Below are 20557 nucleotides of genomic sequence, written 5' to 3' on the forward strand. Positions count from 1 at the left end.
TTCCCTACGTTTCAAACAAATATATGTGCGGCCTTTACACATACCCAACTTGGTACAAAAACCAGAAATCGTAGTTCTGTAAATTGCATATGTTAAGGGTCAAATCTGATTTATGAATTGAGAGCATGTGAGAAAATTTTGAACGTTAGTCAAGATTTTACAAAAGCCTAACTGAAAAATAGGTCGTATATTTAAGAGCGGCGCACCTATGAATTTTCTCTGATTTAGATTAATCATAAGGCGCACATTGTCAAACTGAAATATATTTTTTATACTTCTGACTGGCATAGTATCAAACCTAGTAGTAGAGGTAATATATGTTTTCCAAAGTAATAATTTATTTTGAAATCTTACGGCATCGATAACATATGTGCTTCGTACAGCCTGCACATTTAGATTTTGTTGTTTAAGGCCAACAAACCCTGAAAAATGGTGCAGTAGCTGCTTAGAAAATAGTATAAGTTCGTATCTACCTAATCAAATAGGAGATCCCAAACTAAAGCTGCGCCTTAGTCAACGACGTATGGCCACGTGTCCTCACGCACGTTACACTCAAGTGCACTAAGACAGCGGAATCGCATTCACCGGTACCCTTGCTGATCACCCTTCACTTCACACTCACTTCTACTTAAACTTGCACGTACACTCAAGCTCGCGGGCAATCACTTGAGGTTGCCATATTAGCAACGAATCATTTAAAGCCATTGTACGTGCACTGTCCTAGCACACATGGTCTTTGCGCCACAGTAACCCATCAGTAAGCCATTCGAGTTCACATTGGCGCCAGTTGGACTGATCGGCTATTGCTCGGGCTGATACTTACACAAACACTTTTCGCCAGTCATTTGTCACCATAGGCACGTCCACTAACCATTGTTTGTTCGCACTCAAGCTTCATAGGGACACCCAGCGACACCTACTCACCCTCATATCGTATCATCTCGCGCACTCGTTGGCATTCACTTTCATTCACGCCCTTGTGAAATCACACTCACGACAACTCCCGATCATGCTCAGACCTACGGATATTCAGTGTCGTACAATCACGTTCAAACTCACGTGTTCTTGCACACACCGGAACCAGCTCTCACTCGTATTCACGCCCGCTCACGTTAGTCACTCTCAGATACTCATACCAAATCCTGTTAAATGCGTTTATCAGTGTGTGTGCCCAAGAAACAGCTAAGCTTATTGAAAAATCACTCCCCCCCCTTTTCCAGTCCGTTAAGATGGTCGAACAGCGACGCTGCGGTAGTTACACCGACTGTTACACCATGCAAGTGAAACATCGCAAGCAGTCTATAGTATATATCTTTTAAAGCGAAAGCTTTACTGGCCGCGAACTTTTGATTTCGCCGTGGCGCTGCTCCGATGAGGCACATCACATCACAACGCGCGCATCGCCGCGGATATTCCGCTCTCTCTCTCACTCTCTAGTTACTACTGCGCATGCGCGGCTAGTAGCACCAAGCCACAGGTGATCCGCCGCTGCGCAGCGCCGCGCCTTTCCGTAATCACCGTTCTGTATGACGTCACACGCATTCCTCGTCCTTGCGCTCACGTCCGCTCGCTTTGCCAGCTGCATCGGATGCCTGATAAAATGTGAGAGGATTGCAAAGGAGCGCTGGCGTGCGCCGCAACCACAGTTGAGGATGCAGTATGGACGGTGACAATTCTCATAAGCAGGAGGCCTGGAATCGACATCGGAACGATTTGAAGAGGAAACGAATCGCCCATGAAACAGACGAACAGTGCGCCGAACCACTGGCTAAACGCGGCAACATAGCTAGACAACCAAACTAACCTGGAGTTGCAACAAAAAATAACGAAGGCTAACCATGCTCTGCCTTAGCTTTCGCTACGTTTATCCTAGCATAGCCGAGCTAAGCCACTGCCAATTTTTGTTTCACTACTCTTTCACCTCATTTTCACTTTGCACACTTCGCGTGGTGAGCATGCTTCAGGAGTGCTGTTTTTGCGCTTCTGTCAGTTTAGAATAACATATCGTGGGGCAAGTTCATGCATGGCTATATTTGAAGAAGACTTGCGCCTAAGAAAGAACAAACACAGGAAAAACGAGGTAGGCGAAAAGTGCGCTCTTCTCGTCCACCTATATTTTTCCTGTGTTCTTCCTTAAAGCCGCCGTGGTTGCTCCGTGTCTATGGTGTTCGGCTGCTGACCACGTGGTCGCGGGATCAAATCCCGCCCACAGCGGCCGAATTTCAGTGGAGGCGAAGTACGAAAACACCTGTGTACTTAGATTTACGTGCACGTTAATGAACCCCAGGTGGTCGAAATTTCCCGAGTCCTCCTCTACAGCATGCCTGATAATGAGAAAGTGGTTTTGGCACGTAAAACCGCATATTCAATTATTATTGCACGCAACTATTCCTAAAACATGTCTGCTAGTATATTCTCTTTTTTTGCGTGTGAGGCAGGCTCGATGACGGCGGGCCCATTCACGGGTCAACTCTCGCTGACGCTCGCGCTAGGCAGCTCCTTCCTCAGGAGTACGTACTACTCGTGGTCTTCCCATGGGCAGGTTGCAAGTGCATAGGCGGCGCCCTGTCTTTCCGACCCCTAGCGCCATCTGACGAATAGTTGCGCGAATGTGGTAGGATTATTCACGGCATCAGCAGCCCGCACTGTGTGTTTGGCGTCCTGCCAAACGGTAGCGATGGCGCTAAACAGCGTGCCGATATTAATTTTAACCGGGTTTCGGGAATTACAAGATCTTGATAGCTTTTTTCATGAAAAGAATTTAGAGAAAGGAAGTCGTCTATTTGAAGTGGGGCACGTCTACGACGTGAGGGAAGTGTTGAACTCGCACTAATCGGAAGTCACTGCTAGGTTTATTCCGCAAACGAAAAATAATGCACCAGCGAGATGCGTGAAGCTCAGCGTAAGTTACTTCGTTATCTAGGGTGTGGACGCATGAAATTATAGGCGACATTGATTCTTGAAGATCGGCGACAGCAGACAAATCCTAGCGGGGAGCTGCGATTGCCGTGCTGGCATCGCAGGGAAGTGCAAAGACGCCGCGGTAGTTTCCCTGTACATACTGGACGGCAAATACGAATCCAAAACATCGCATCCAGGAACGTGGAGCGTACGAACGACTCGTAAGACCTACCAGAGGTATTCTAACGTTGCTCACCCCAAACACAGAAAAAAGGGGATGAACTTACCAGTTCTGTTAGACTACGCTGGGAAAATATTTTCGCCCAAGTTACTGGAAGTGCGATACTCTTATGTTGCGATTTTTTCAGTGCGTGCAAAGGAGGTTCCAATAAACCACGTTGTCAAAAATTTTGGTTATCTCAACTGCCCCTTCGTTGATAATATGCTGGGCGCAAAAGGGCGTATGCCAGCTCAGCCGGCTTCAACCCCTCCTCAAATCTCTCAGCAAGCCCTAGCGCTGTTTGAATGGGAGGGGATTGGGAAAGAGTTCCACAGCTTTACTGCAGTACAGTGTGGGAACAAACTACTTTGTTTGCTGCATATCCTGGTACGCACTGCAGGCAGTGGCGTAGCAACGGGGTGGGGAGGAGGCCGGGTCAGAGGGGCCTGTGTGGGGGTGTCATATACGTCTGGAGACACACGGAAATTGTTGATAACCTCACCTTCCTCGAATAAACCCGGGGGAGGGGGGGAGGGGACAGAAGACCTATGGGCACCGGGTGCCAGACGACCTAGCTACGCCACTGACTGCAGGTGTCCCGTTGCTGCCATCATTGCTGTAAAAGCAAATAATTCAGCGTTATAACGCACTTGACATGACGCCGGAACATAAAACAGCTGATGCCGTCTGACGAGCGCTATCCAGTGTTGACGCCGTTCTGCTTCATACGGTCGGCTTGGAAACCTGTAAAACTTTGTTCCTCGTGAGTTGGTGTACGTGCTGTTGCAGCCCACTACTCAATAGCTCGGGTTGCACTTCGGCATTGCTCAGAAAAGGCAACAGCTACGCGCGAAACAGTCCGCATACAGGCTTTCCGAACGCAAGCGGACCGGTCGTATCCTGCCGGTTCCGCGCTCGCCGCCGCGAGGGGCGCCCTAGTAGGCGCGGGAACTACGTTCGCAACCTGCCTATAGTTGTAGCTGCGATGGAGTGCGTGTAACCACTAAATATATGCTCCCTGTATTTGGCACAAGCCCCACCACTGGAGATGCGAGCGCTACAATCGTTTTGACGATTGGTTGGATTAGTTCTACGATTGACGTGGCTGCCGCCACCCCTTACTGGCGCAAGAAGTGCGAGCAGGCACGCACTCCTAGTATTGCGTTTCAATCGCTGGGTGCTGCGCGCTAGCCGCAGACCGCCAGCCTAACATGTGTCTCTTTTCGCAGCAGGGTGGAATCAGTAGTGGATAGATTCGTAGCCGACCTGGCCCGATCACCGAAAATGCACTGCATAATAACCGTATCAGATTCGTGTAAAAGGTAGCATTCTGACAGAAGGAAAGGCGTTACTCCAAGCCCTTTCGCCCCTGTTGCCATCTTTTTTTTCTCCTCCGCTATGTCCCCCTTTGTCCCACCAGGAAATGATCAAGCTGATCAAGGCCCGAATCCGGACCTTTCCGGTCATGGCAGAGCAGAAGGCGCGCGAGAAGGCCGTCAGGTTTGACCTGATGGTCCCCGAGTGGGCCTAGCCAGGCGATGTTGAATTTACTCGCGTCTTTTGTACACTGAATAAACTTGCCTCACTCACTCACTCACTCACTCACTCACTCACTCACTCACTCACTCACTCACTCACTCACTCACTCACTCACTCACTTACTCACTCACTCACTCACTCACTCACTCACTCACTCACTCACTCACTCACTCACTCACTCACTCACTCACTCACTCACTCACTCACTCACTCACTCACTCACTCACTCACTCTCACTCACTCACTCACTCACTCACACACTCACTCACCCGCTAGGTCACGTGGCCCCTTTCTAGTGAAGTCCGATAACGAGCCTAAGGGTCCGCATAAACAGCTTCATAGTACGAAAAAAGAAGGCTTGCCGCATTAGTCCTATATCCAATAATATCATATGACTTTCGGAAAAAATGATTTCTCGTATTTGGGTCCACATATGTTTCGCGTAGGAATATTGGAAGTGGTAATTATAGTAAGAATATTGGAAGTGAGAATGAGAACAATGCACCAAATGTTACTTGTTGGCGGAGTCAGATTGCGGGTTTCCAATCGTACCTGACAACTAAGGACGAGAGGGTCCGCGAATCCAAAGCAAGCAAAAACTGAAGCGGCCTAAATGCCTGATGCCTATATGCTTATTACGGAACTGTCAATTTATCTCTAGAACTTTGGAAAGTCGCGACAATAACACGCCGCACCTTACCCACCTCGCGCAAACAGTGGCAGGTGACGCCTGCATGCTGTCTGCCTCCTGCTGCTACCAACATAGAAGACCCGTGCTCCATGATCTTCGTGACTTAGCGCGATGGCTGGGCTTAGCGCAATGACAGGGCTGCTCTTCTACGCATCTTTCCGCTTTTTATTTACTTCGTATGCGCAGTATGCGCTATTCACAGCGTGTTTACAGGAGGTATTCAGAGACCTGGAATGGGAAGAATTGGGGATAAATGTTAATGGAGAATACCAGAGACAAGCGGTAACTGTGGGCTGAACAAGACCGGGTCAAATACCCCAAAAAAAGTCATTATGGACAAAATTCAAGGAACATTTATGACAACGAGTCAGCAACGCCGCTAAATGATATGAACCTTTGCACTCATACTAGCTTTACCATGACTCTTAGAACTATAGTTCACGTCAACACCCGCTCCGTGGTGACAAAGAGGCGTTGGTGTTACGATGCTAAACCTGGGGCAGCGGGATCAAGTCCCGGCCGCGGCGGACGCTTTTCAATGAGGACGAAACGCAGAAACACCCGTGTTCCGTGCAGTGGATTCACGTTAAAGAACCGCAGGTAGTCAGAATTACCCTGAAATACCCCCACTACGGCGTACCCCATAATCATTTGGTGTTTTTGGCACGTAAAAGCCCCCAGAGAAAAAATAGAATCAACATTTATGACAGAGGTCCTTTCTGCGCTTAGCGATATGAGCCACCGCATTCCTTCCAACCGTACTATAAGTATTTATTGATAGTCCTTAATCTGTAGTGTTAGACAGCTTTTGCGTAAGACGAAACAGATTTCCATTTAACGTCTATATACCTATGCGTTTTTGGGTGCTTGCATTATGTCACACAATACCATTTTTTGGCTTTTGTTTCCTGTTCTTATCAGTTATCGACTATCCATGGCTAGGACATTAAAGTTACCGTTACCGAGTTAAGCTCTAATTGGTTTTTCTCGTCTTAGGCTCGCTATCACACAATGCGCACAGGAAAAAGGGGTTTCTACTAAAGGGTACACAATCGCACACTTGTAGGAAGGTCGTTGTTTTTCCAGAATGGTTGGGCGCAAAGCCTACTGTATAAAGCTTTCATTGATGTTTTGCTTGCACAGCAGTATTTCTGTTTTACTGGCACATGTTGTCTTCAGGTATCATGAGGAGCAAACGGTATTTACATCTCCTTCAAATGTCTGATAGGCCAGATATGACTGATGCGTAATGCGTGACGCAACGGAGGGAAACTGTATTCACTGCGTTAACCCAGTGAACTTGAACACAGTGCCGCAATAGGGTTCACCACCATCTGCATTTCCAGTGCCTGTATTACGAGTTCCAACACCACAAGGTCCTGTTACGCCGAAACCGACAACGACCCCCACCACGAACCCGAGGATGACGACGACGACTATATTGACACCATGTAAGTCAGCACCGAGCTGCTTATCAATTATTGCGTTGTGCGACAGTGAAAAGTTTTCCACAGATTAGATGCCAAGCTCAAATTAATTGAGTAACTACGACAAGAACGGAGTCATAATACCATTGCCTATGATCGCTGACAACGAAACACTCGCGTGTTTAATTGTTAGCGACGAACTTGGTAACGCCGTGCCGTGTTATTGTGACGCCCGTGGGTCACTTACCTGCGTAGCCTTTGTAGCTTCTGCTTGAACTGGCATTCAAATCCCACTATCGCTTAGTCTTATTTAATACGCGCAGTATTTCTTCTGTTCCTTTGATTTGTCGTTCGTGGGTAGTTCGGAGTCATCTGTGCTATTGTTAGTGCGCTATCGAGACTGTGCTATCGTGACTGTGCATTCGCTTATTTACGAGGTTGCGTGACACGTACATTTGCATTTGTATCATAAGTGAAAAAATAACCTCAAACGAGGAGGAGTACGACTGCATAAATTTGAAAGTACCATGACCAGGTGATGGTGTCTAAGCAGCTTTTGGCACTGTGGCACGTACGTTACGCGCTTTTTTTAGGAAAAAACAGCCTGGAGATTTGGTTTACGCATTCAAACGTTTTATGCAAGAAGAAAAGTGTGTTCGTTGCAACATTCCTCACGATACACAAACACGTCAGGAAACAAATTTGCCCACAGCGGTTTTGAGCACATCTATTAAAACGTGCCGTAAACAAGATTTACTGGGCAGAGCACGTAGAGATGTAGCCGTGACCTAGAGTTCCAGGTTTTCACGAGCACACTCTTCAGGACTAGCACCAAAGTTGCATACACAGGCCACGCAATTGTCCTTCACGTCTTTCTTTCTTTGTTTTAACATGCCTATTTTAAATGTGCTAGTGCGGACAAACAAGGCCAGCAACATGGTTCCTCACGCCATGAGTAAAGTCGGAATGAACAAAGAAAATTGCTTCTCGTTGCAAAGCCGGGTTGCGTGACCATATTTTCTCCCCGAATTTACTTCCTTCTGCCTTAACTACGCACCTGGTGCTCTCTTGAGTTACTAACTAACTCGCTCGTATTGTTTCTTTCTGATGCGCGAGATCTGGCGGCGCCGCACAATAGCTGCGCTCGGTAGCATCTGCGGAGAGGGGACATCAGGCCGGCCACAGCGATCCTGAAATCGCCCAACTGAGGCACAATCATCTGTTCAATCCAGCATGCCGCAACAGCACAGTCAAGTTTAGGAGCAAAGACGTGAATTGATTACGGCATGCACTCAGTTGAGAAGCACTTGCACTGGTCAGTTCTTGCAGTAACACAGCTCTATGATTCGTATAATATGATAACACAGTCCAACTTGAAGAGTGCAATTCCGAAGTGGACTGCTACGACTTCTGGTCTGCCTGTAAAGGGGGAATTTTATTTTAGGATTTTCTGAAACAACCTCCAAAAGCACTTTGTCGCAACCCTGTAGTTGTACACTAGGTACAGTCAACCGCAAAATTTTACGGGACGCAGGATCTGCCAAGAAGCTCAATTGTCGCGAATTGTGGTCACACAGCCTCGAATTAAATGTTCCGGCATGCAGTAGCCTTCGCCACCTACACGGTGATTCATTAAATACGAAGTGTCATGCCTTAACAGTGCAGCAATTCACAGTTGAAAGGGAAACAACATCCCGTAAACGTTAGTTGTTAACTCTAAATCACAACATTACGCAGGATGTCGACGAGATACCACTTTTTTCACATTAATCTATTATTGATGTCTTGTAGCGCGAGGTAGAAGCTTGAAAAATCGCAGGCTCTACGAAAGTGGTAGAATAGGATTGTACATGCTAAGTGTGCTAGAGTGTAGTGCTGACCTTCTGGTAACGTTGATGCAGGCGTTGCTCTGAACACCCCCACCATTCATTTTCAATATTGTCAAGAAATGGCTTAGTTTTATTCAAAAAATGCATTAAACTTCACTTGATAAATGGAAGACATGCATTTTCTTCTGCTTTCAGGATGACGTACAAGTTGTGTGAATAGATGTGGTCGTTTATTCGGTATTGATGAATGATGAGAACCATAGCGAAATGTAGCGACACACTTATCTTGCAACGAGTGAATTAACCGTACCCTACCTGTACGGTCGCTAGGCTGGCCATTATATTAACAGGCAACGAATAAAAAAAACACAAAAATTTCAGCATGTTTTGATACAGCGAGGACACACCTTACATCAGGCTTCAGAAAATGCCGGATTTGAATAAAGAAAGCAAGTACTTAACTTTAACAGGTTTAAAAACATTCTGCTAGAAATTATTGATAATTATGAAGTTTAGCGACAACATTCTGCGATTTCTGTGTTATGACGCGGCACTTTTTTTTCAAGAAAAAAAACATAAAAGCGCAGCTGAATTTGATACCTTCATTGTATTCTGCAGTCTACCCGAATTTTGGTAAGCTTTGCAAAATTGGCTCGTTCTACGTCTCTGCGGATGTTGCATAGTGTTTTGCGAAATAATTATTCGTTTTGCAATAAAAGGATGTAAAGATATTCGTGGATGAGGTCACGAAAATTTGGAAACAAAAATGCATCAAAAATGAAATTACGTTGTACTTGCGCTGGGTTCTTGAAACTGTTTGACACCTTACACAAGTGGTGCACTTTGTTAGAGCATTCTTACGCATGATAGATTCTGAAACAGGCTAAATTGGCCTGAGCAATGTGTTGTGTCGGCAGGCGCTCATGCTGATAAGAGCACTCTGCGATGTGCGCATGCGCCACTAAGTGTTAAAAGCAGAGTGCCCCTTGCTAGCGGCCCTCTCTTTCTGGCCGAGCCTCAACCCACAAGCATGGGTTATTAACGTCGTTCATCCAGAACTTGTCTGCTCCTTTCGACACGCCTGGCGCAAAACGTAACACAATGTAACTGAAAAATTCAGGGTGATCCAAAGACAACGTGGTGATTGCATACTTGTGCGATCCAGGTTACTTGTAATTACTTTTAGTCTAAGAAAATTTCAAATATTACTTTATCAAATGGTAGTTTTCTTACTGAGGAACGCTCGTGGCAATTCAATTACTTTTTTTCGTTATCCGGTAAAATGTAATTACCAGCAATGTGACTGAAAAATTAACGCGATCTAAGGACAACGTGTGGCTTGCTGACTTCTAGGTAACAACTTACTTGTAATTACCTTTATTCATATGAATGGACTGTTAAATATTTAGCTGATTGGGTAGCTTTTCTTTCACACTAACATTCGCGGCAGTTCAGTAACGTGTTATAGTCAGTCGCTACTTACAGGCAATCAGTTAGTGCGTGGACGACGCAAGCTGTACCATGCGACACAGCTTCGTGCGTTTGAATCGACCGATTACTGCAGTTGCGGGTGGGAACTACCCATGGTCATGCAGCGCGGTAGCCTTGCTGAAGCGTATACTCATATAGGCAGTCCAAGAGAGCTTTGTATTTGTTATCCTTATCCTAACGCTTCACGGAACGGTGGCCGACGAATTAAATCGGATATGCCATTGTTTGTTAGCGTGGTCCGCCTTAGACGTTGCCGCTAAGAACTCACCTACGGGCTATTCTTCCTGCATCTATAAGGCTCTCCGGGAAACGGTTTCCGCCAGCTCCAGCTCCGATGCAGCTCTGAGCTTCATAGGGGACTTCGACACAAAGTTGGCGACACCGAGCAAACGCGATCTTGTGCGCAAAGTGTTCACATATTCTAAGAGCGCCCTTCTATGCGGCGCGACCATCGAGCTATAGTTTTCAGTGTCTCCTCCGATGTCTTTACAAGAAAACTGCAGACGATGACTAATGACAAATTGGAAGAACAATTTTTATCGCAGATCAATAACGTGTGAAGGTGTACAGAGTACGCACTGGAATAGTGCCAACTTCTACTTTCAGCATTTGCATAAAAAGGTACCAAAGGTTGGGAAATCAATTAGTATTTAGTAGTTGCCCAGTAACTTTTCTCAGACAGGAATAAGTCCGGGAATTTAGCACATTTTTGAAAGAAACTAATGTACATGTAATGAGCTCATTTTTTTATGTAATGCACACAAATAAATTGCTTGTCAGTCTGTATTATCTGCTCGTTGTGCCAACCATCCAAACTTGTTATTCACGTTCGTATGCTAAAAATGGTGTGGGCCCAGGGCAACATTCTAAGCAATGGAAACTCTTGCCCACTTACGTGTTCCTGGTTGTAACATGTCGCAAATTTTCAGTTTCATACGTTTGGCAGGTATGTGTTCTGTGCTCTGTGAACGTCTAACGTCCAGCGAGGCGTGTGCATCTTAAAGATAGAACCATAAACATTCTAAAAGCCTCTGTTGATAAAAAATATTTTTTTCAAGCGTAAAACCCCATTGTACTTAAGGTTACCGGCCACTCGTGTTGAGTAGGCTTTACCTCCTGCTAGGTGGATGGAATAACCGGACACAAAGGGCTCGTAACCGATTGCAATGAGGACCGCACATTAATTACCTATGAACCCCACCATGCTTATGACACACGTACAGCTGTACTATGACTTGCTAGGCGCACACTGCTTGGTGAGCTTTCAACGCGCAGCAGTGCTTTTCCTTTCCTCTCGTCTCCGCAGATCTGACACTTCAGCCACACAGCATGACAAGCAGCACTGCTCCACTCTCTTTGTCTCGGACTCTGACCGTCATGTATTTTTATAGCAAATATAAGCAGTATGCAATCGATTTCTCACAGCCCTTTTAGCATCCATGTAGTGAAGTATGTGCACTCTTTTTCACAAACCGAGTAACTCTGTAAATAGCTGCAATAGAGTGGTTATATCGCTTTCGAAATTACGCTAACAGCAGTTTCAAAACAATGGTTAGCAGCAGACGCTAACGCACAATTGAACCTGCGTCTATTTCGGTCTTATAGGCATATTGTAGATAATAAGGTTCACATTTTTAGAGAAAATATACACGCTGATGTGCAAATCATCGTGATGAACATTTTGCTATACGTCTCCCAGCACCTCTAAATATTCAGGTTTTGACTTTGAAATTTGACTTCATATGACGTAAAATCGTTTGAGTGCCGTAATCTTGTTTTATATATGTGAGCTGACATGACTTAGTCTGTTACCATTATTCTAATCCGGTTGCCTATGTAAATTGTCAAATCTCATTTTAGAGGTACGGCATTTGCAACGTTTTTTTTGTCACATCTTAGTACTTCGTCTTAGGCGAAAATCTTCGTGCAGTGTGTTATACACGCCAAGGATGACCGCATAAATCGTAGCAGTAGCTTGTGTACATTTGATGCGCTGTCAAAGCACCTTCCTTTTGAACCCTGTTTTTTGTCCTCAGTCACAGAACTTGTCTGCACGGTTTCCGGCTACTTGTTATACACGTATCCACCAGATGGTTTGTGTCATTACCTGTTCTACTGGGACGCTGTCGTATTTCGCAAAACCATACGGGACGTAGGCGGCTCACATTCCTGGGATATTTTTAAGGACCAAACGGCACGGCTGAAGAAAACGTCCAGAGGCATCAGCTTCAACTCCCGGTGAGTGAATTATAGTTACCTTACCAATTAAATTAACCATACATACTTCACCATCTTCGAAGCCTGCTGAGCCTTCATGCTCTATACCCCTCCCGCTACAGCCCTTAGCTACATATACCTTGCACAATATACCTCAACTACGCTGCCAGTATTTAGAGCAGATAGCAATCTACTTTCATCTTTGATCATTTAGACCACAATTTTTACCACGAACGAATAACAAGTCGTAATATTACTGACGCCCTGATTCCACGGCACATTCGCACCAATAAGAGTGATCGTACTGTTGGCCTTTGGTTGAACGTCAATCACTTGTGATCCTATGAGCGGTGTAGGAAGTAATGCACACGAGTAACTTCGGTTTTTTTTTTTACTTTTACTGTCCTCAGAATGCGACCGCCTTGGTGGGAAATGAACCAGCGTCGTGGTGCTAAGCAGCACCATACCATAGGCATCGTGCACGAAGGCTCGTTTTCGATTAGTATGCTGGAAATCTAAACTCAATCGTGTTCCGTGGTGAACGTGTGATGAATAACCCCGCGTTCTCACAAAACCAAGAAAGTGATTTGTACATGCTCATTCACTAAGACCGTTCATGTCCAAGTAGCTTGAAAGTCATGATCAAAATGACACTCATCGACTATTGGCTAAGGAACACTAGCAGAGTGAGCGGCACTCCGTTCAGAGGAATTGATTCTGCAATGCAGGTATGGAAATTATAAGAAGATAAGCTGCTGCATTTGTCAAGCGCACTGATCTTGACTGTCTCACCATCCACCGAGACGTAGGTGGCAAGCAGTTCTCCGACATGTATCAGGTTTGAATTCAACTGGAAGCCGCATTCCTAGGATCAAATTAAAGAAATGATTTGTCACATTGGTTTAAGTGTGTTATGAAGTGTATGTTGTGAAAATTATAGCGGAGTACAGAAATGCAGTGTTGTTAAGCACGTGAATATTCGGGGTTCTGGACTTTCCCGTTTTCGCCAGCACTTCCCGAGGTAGCTGGCGGGTACCATGGGACACAGGGGTTTGATGTATGCAGGCCTTCCCATCTGCTGTTCTAAATCTGCTTCCGCAAAGCTACATCTTGTGAATAAATGTCCTCGGACGTTTTCACACGCAACACTACAAATTTGGTCACGTAGTTAGCGACCCTGTAATTTATACAAATACATAATATGGAGGCCATGGGTGCGAATTCCCTAGTGAAAAACATGGGGTGCACTCATTGTCCAGAAATTTCTGACAATATTGTTGGGAGGCGGAGTCACGCATGAATGTTGCTTATGCAAGGCGACTGCGGTGGTGTCGCTACCTTGTATAGTCATGTCTTTTTGCGGCGGCGGAAGGGGGAGCAAAAAACGATGCATTTAGATCATCTGTCAGGGACGGTGCCAAGAAAACAAGAAAATGGCAATAGAGAGCTTCAAATAATCACGGTCGCTGCTTTTGAATTATGTACGTCTTTACTAAAAAGTAAGAAACCAGTCTCGACATACATTGTTGTTCAGAATGGTTAAAATCTTCTTAAGAACAAAGGATACCCAACACCATCATTTTAAGGAGATCTCTCATTACAACTCTGCATTTATTGATAACACCTGGCTCATAGAGCACACGGTTCTCTGCCACCAGAGTAGCGGCCGCCATTTGAGGACCAACTATTGGCTTGTAAATGAATCAACTGAAAGACGAGCAGGGCCACTGTAGCCGTTTTGCGCCGTCCAATCATCGGCGAGCTCCGAGTGGTTAACAATTGAATATACAGCTAAACGTTCAGGCCATCATTCTGTCTACGCGGAACGCAATTTTTCTTGTTATGGAGCATCTTCCAATATATCACACTTATCTTCCCATAAAATTCCTCCTACCGAGGATCCTGTTGTTTATTTTTTGAGACATTAGCTACCAGAGAAAAATGTTTCAATAGTGTAAGACAAATACTTTCTTAGGCGCATTTATTCCAAAGACCAGCCAAGGCTAGGACCGTCTGGAGCTACAAGGCACAATTCAGCAAGACCACTTTGTTGCTTTGTTGGAAAAACATTGTTTAAGTAATTCCTATGCGTCTTTAAGGTCATTGTTTCTAGTAACTACGACATATATACTGTTGTTACAGTACTTATTGACTAAACGGTTGAATGATTTCTGCTTAGCAACGTAGTCGCCGCAATGTACAGTATTCATTCAGCAATTTTAGCGACGTTCATTTCGCATATCACTAATACATGGGCATGTTGGGCAACATTCAGCAGCATTTAATTTTTCCAGGAAGCCTACATGAAGCCCATACGGAAAATCATGGTAACTAGAGGAGGAGGACCGCGCACGTCCTCTCTTCCCTTCATGTGGTCATCCTTTATGTAACTTCAATCATCCATTTTTAACTTTCTGGTTGAATTTGTTGATTGACTGACTTTGAACTTCTTGGTAGTTAAATATTCCTCAAACTGTGTTGCTGCTGTCCTACATGTGCAGCTCAATGCCCCCTTCTCCTTTGAGACCAGCGGGCACCCCATCAAAAAAGTAAATTTGAACCGTGGCCTAAATCTGAGAAGCACGTAAGTTTCGTTCCTTTTCCTGTGGTCACTACTGCTTCGGCATGGTATGCATAAACAGCCACAATAGAACATTGTTTACGTATGTTGCACTGGATGCATACGTAAAGGTGAGGGAAAGGGAATGTGAAATAGTCTGCGAGATTCGAGCGTCTGATTGCCCTTCTCGGGCAATGCGCATTTGTAAAAATAGCTAACAGAGTTACGATATCCAGTTTCCCTAAAACGGTTTTCATTTCTACGCAGGTTAGTGGCTGCGTCTACTATTCGCTCAGTAGAGAAGGAGCTCGAATATCTGGCCACGATAAACATCAAGCACTATGGTGTTTTGAGCATGTTGGCCACCCGAGAGAATGCGCACGACTTGTTGCAGAACACGAAAGCGCTTCTTCAAGTAAGTGACTATGATAACATGCACTTCGCTGCCTCTGAAATGGTTTTATGGAGCTGTAGGTCGTGCGAAGTTCTTTAGCTCAATGCCGCTTGGTGGTGCACCTCACAAACAAATTATCCGGCGCTATGATAGGAAAAAATTATACTTGATATTTAGTGGAAAAAATCAGCTCCTCTTCCAGGAATTGAGCTGGGTGAGTGTCAGAAAGGCGGACGATGATTAGTGTAGTCATATCCGCATTATTAAAGGGCGAGTTTTCTTCGTGGTAATCCCAGTACGAGGCGTATTTATCTAAAATGTTTTGTCAACTATGTTATTCACCTTCGGGAGGAGATGCACTAATATCCAATAGACATTCGTGTTCCTAATTGTTGTTTCGAAAAATCGCAAGGGGGCAACATTGTACATTTCATGTTACTAGGACGCACTATGAAATAACTTGGAAACCAATTAACACAAGCTAAATAAATGGTTTCCTTGTTATACAATGCTAAATAACGAAATCAATTTAAAATTGTTTCACTTTCTACAACCATAACCTTATTACCATGTCGTGGCAAATTTAACCTAAATAATAATATTATTAACGAAATACCGTTAGTCTGAACTTGAAATATAGCTTTTATGATGGGTCCGAGAAAAGAGACTTCTTCAAATGTCATTCTTTGCTGAGTTTGCACACAGGCGCTAAAGGTAACAGGTGACAAGAGACCCATTAATTACAGCATAACTGTGTTTATATAATACGCTCACTTGAAACATTCAGCTCGCAATATATTTCCATGATAGAAAATGATGCGCGAATTGCCCATCATGAACCATTTGAGACCACTGTGATAACCTTGAATTACTTTAGAATAACACAGCCTGCTTTATTGCAGAATACACTTAAGAGAAGCAACTCGACTCGATTGACAGCTTTCACATTGTACATTCGGTAACAGAATTAGCGGACGAAAACTGTGTTTACCTTGTGGGTAAATCAGCATTGCAGAATGAGTTTACAATTCTGCTCAACCGGTGTTACTTGGTTAAGGCTATCGAAAAGCTGTGCGTTAGGCGGCGGAAAAAACTGCATAATGTTCGTAGTCGTGCTGAGCTCGTCCGTGAATAGCCGCGTTGAGGTTATTAGCTAAACCTGGGTTAACACTGCCAGGGCTGTATCTATGTGCGCATATATAGCCAAGTGGACTGACTGATGGCGCTCACCGTAGCACAATTTGTGGTGCAACACACGCTTGATGCGGATGTTGTGGGTTCGTATCCCAGCTACCGCAGTTTACCTTCGTCCCCTTGTATTTCTCTCATGCTTTCCTAGACAAAATTGCCTATTCGCTTTGTATGGCCTTGATTAAAAAAATCGTGCCCCTCAATTTGCCTTCGTTTCTGTTTTACATTACAGCATGGTTTTCTTTGCTTCGACAATCAGTGGAGCGTTATTTGTCCGAGAAATGATTATGTTGCCCAATGTTCCTACTGTGCTCATCGTGCATGCAGAATGTACGAAATGAGTACGCGCAAACTATAAATAATGATCTTTCAATATACAAGTTGATTTTCCCATTGTCCTTTTCTTTGTTGTTTTTTTTTTACAGCGAAGCTCTTAGCCTCTCGTTAGTCAGCATTTTCCTTGTGCCCGACCGTTAAAAAAAATTCGGGCTTATCCCAGCAGCAGGGAAGGCCCAGGAGCACTGGCCCTTACCCCTGTAAGGCAGAGGCTTAAATCACTCCACAAAGTGAAGCGAGCAGTGCATACATTCACTTGAATCACGTGTACAGCATACAGATAAGCATACGTTTCACTACATAACAAGCACAAAACAAGCAGGCGAAAAAGATGATTGACGATATGGAACTCATGATACCAATGCGAAACCGATACGTTTCGCGGTTGATTACTGTTCTGCAACTCGCGGCGGCCACGGCGGCTTGCAATGTGGGAGTGACGTCACTTGCATTTTGTATGCAAAAAAATGACGTATTCAACTGATTTCAACAATGATGCAGCTCCGCTATCGGCGATTGCAGACTGTCAAAATTACCATGATTAACATTACTTTAGATTACTATTAGAAGGATTATTTTAGAGGATGCATACCCCCAACATCATCAGTAGTGATCGTTTCCAACACTTTCGTTAGACATCCAGTTTCGCTGGGACAGGATGACAGTAATAGGTGTCGTAAAATGGATGTGCCGAAGAACAATGTATTACGAGACTGGTTTCAAACTTTTCAGTAAAGATGTACAACATACAAAAACAGTGACTGTGATTACTTAAAGCTCTCTATTGCCACTTTTCTCTTCTTGGCACCTTCTCTGACACAAGATCTAACTGTATCGTTTTTTGCTCCCTCTTCTGCCGCCGCAGAAACTCAAGACTATACAAGGTAACGACATCACCAAAAGGATGATACTGGCGATGGGCCTGTACGATTATGGTTCGCAAGGCGAATACTATAGCTTTTTCACGAATCTGTTGAAAGAAGCAGTCGAGTGAGTACCCAACACACACGAATGCTGCCTACGAACGTGCTTGAGGTCGTCGTCTTCACAGAGCTACCTAAACAATTAAAACGAGCGTGTTTCTTGACAGGAGATAACGCACTCACAACCATAACATGCGTTCACACTGTTCACCAGAACAAGCATCAACAACACTTCCATTTGGCTATTATTTCCGTCCTCCCGCATGTCATAATAACGAATACCCAATAGATAGCTGTCGTCTCTTCTTTCAATCTCTGTTATGAATTACTGAGGGACCTGGGATATGAAAACCAAATAACAGATAAAGTATATACTATGTAAAGGCATATTTAATACATGCTGTCAGGAAGTTCCTAAGTCGATGCTTTGTTCTCTATTCAGCACTGTTTTCAGCCTACTCCGGTTCGACTATTGTGCAGTAGTTGCAGCTAAAGCTAAACGATAATTGACAAACCAAACCGTTCAAACCGCAAGCTTTCTCGAGAGAGCAAGATAAATATTCACAAGGCTCTCGGTGCTTGCAAAGCTGGAACCTACCTGAGCACTGACGTCACGTCATCTGACGGTCTATAGCACACTATAGTTAGCAGGCTATAGCAGTCTATATAGCAGTCTATAGTTTGCAGAGTAGTGTCACGGATGTCTGCATTGGGACATAGATTCCCTTAATAATATGTGTACGACTCATAAGCCCATTATTGCCGTAGCACCTACTTACAAACCAAAGACAACTATCGCTTACGCATTATTGATTACTGCGTCAATGATTTGCGCCTAATCTCTCGGTGCGGCTGATTAATACTTCGCAGCTTTTGTGTTAGATATCTAGCTAACCCTATAACACCAGAACATATCAATACGCGAATATTTTTGCATTTTCTATTTAAATGTTCAAAGCACCTCGGCAATTACCATTGTCAAAGAAAGCAAAAATACTTCCAGAAAAAAATTTCAGCAATAGGGGGCAAACCACAGGCAGGAAAGTGGAAGAGACCTTTATTTCAAATCAGCGATGACTCATTTCGGAACTAGTACGTGTGGACAGCTCCTGGCATTTGCGAACCCTAATGATACATTTTATTTTCTCTAAATCATGTTTGTAACACCTACTGCTCCCGGAAATTTTGCATCAGCCTGTCTTCTCCGAGCGTGCTTTCGAAAGAAAGCGAGTTGCCCGTTTTATACCTGTTGTTCTTCATCATATGTTCCTGCTCAAAACAAACAAATAAATAAATAAATAAATAAATAAATAAATAATTAAATTATTATTAAATAAATAAATAAATAAATAGATGGTGATTGCGGCCTGCCACTCAGTGCAGGCTGAAGTTATTTAGCTAGAAAATATGTACTCAATACCGAAACTCAGCATCGAAAAAGATTTCTTCTAGTATGTGAACAGAAGGAAACATTCGTCATTGAAAAATAACCAGGTTTCTTTGCTTTGGCCCTGTGGCCATGCACTTCGTTGCAGACAGCTTAGCATGCCAAGCGCCTGCCGGGGTTTGTGTACAGCGGATCACGTGACGTTCCCACAAGTTCATTGAATTACACGTTGAAATAAGAACATTGAGTATGGCGATATTCAGACGGGAATAAAGTGCGACACAAAGGACGTATACGGGCGAACACTTCCTACTGATGTTTCACCAAAAACAACGCAATTTTATACATGTCCTCGAAAATACTGATTTTCCAGCTCCATATTTGTGCGACACTTATCTGTCATCCTTTGGCAAGTGCAGCATTTGTTAACACCAATTGTCAAATTCAACAGTTTTAGTGAAGTTGAGATTTATAGGTATGTGGATGACCCCTTCCTGCTTTTAAGTCTGAAACTGGCATTCACATTGCTGTGAAACAAATAACCAACACCTTCTGGACTTAATATGGAGACCCAATTTCACTAGGGAAATGCTAAACGATACGTCATTTCTACTTCTGCACTTTCAACTCGGTCTCACGATAGCTCAGATGTGCTGGATGTATAACGAAAGGACTAAGAATATCATTGTGCCATTTGACAGTGCAAATTATACACTTATCAAGGGGAGTATAGCAAACACATGACTCAATTCCGCACTAATGAAGTCATGCGGGTGGAATCTTGTTACAGGCTTTCACAATTAGGATAATCCGCTTCGAAGACCCTCGACTTTCTCCCATTCCTATTACGGATGTGCGCCAGAGCTTCCCGCAGCAGATTCATTAGGAAAAAAGTGCAGGATGACAAATAAAAATAAAGCCAAGTACCCTTCCTTTCTGCGAGCAAGATGATTCGCGAGTTTTTGTATGTGGGCCCCTTAATGGCGAACTGTACCTCCGCCACGGGTCAGTCTCGAACTTCACGTTCTTCGGGGTTGGCCAACGTTTTGGGGGTGCTTTATGCCTGCGTCACCTCGACAGCGGGTCGGCCCGGCATTGCAAAATCTTAGGATTTTTTCCTGCACGCGCACACGATATTTCGGAAAGTAACCCTTAACAGGTTCGTTCTAGAAAAATGAATGCGCGTGTAATTCTGTAGGTGTACGTAAGCTTCCACTCAATATAAAGAAGGGGGCCACCAGATACGATGTGCCCGTAATGTTTTCCGCTTCAGGAATTCTGGCAAGTGTTTGCCCTTTGATTGCGTATAAGCTGCCGGCTACGTGCTCCAGGAAGCACGCCACAGACTACAAAGATTGTGTTAACGCTTTGGTTCACTATATGCCCCTACGCTGTGGCGGGATATATATTTGAAAATCGGGACGATGCTCCAACGATCGTGCGGAGGAGTG

The 20557-nt window shown here is 44.4% G+C and overlaps 1 protein-coding gene across 4 annotated transcripts in view; it reads left to right on the forward strand.

Annotated features, from left to right (window-relative positions):
- Positions 1–20557, forward strand: part of LOC135908912 (uncharacterized) — a 199097-nt gene that overhangs the window by 162113 nt on the left and 16427 nt on the right. For 3 of the 4 annotated variants that reach the window (XM_070524978.1, XM_070524991.1, XM_070524987.1), the window contains 4 exons: positions 6698–6802; positions 12135–12336; positions 15143–15290; positions 17662–17786. In XM_070524978.1, coding sequence (XP_070381079.1) covers positions 6698–6802; positions 12135–12336; positions 15143–15290; positions 17662–17786 — 580 coding nt within the window. The remainder of the gene's footprint in view (positions 1–6697; positions 6803–12134; positions 12337–15142; positions 15291–17661; positions 17787–20557) is intronic. The other variant, XM_070524990.1, reaches the window with a different exon arrangement.

This window comes from Dermacentor albipictus, chromosome 9 (genome assembly GCF_038994185.2).
Source record: "Dermacentor albipictus isolate Rhodes 1998 colony chromosome 9, USDA_Dalb.pri_finalv2, whole genome shotgun sequence".
NCBI classification, from domain to species: Eukaryota; Metazoa; Arthropoda; class Arachnida; order Ixodida; family Ixodidae; genus Dermacentor; species Dermacentor albipictus.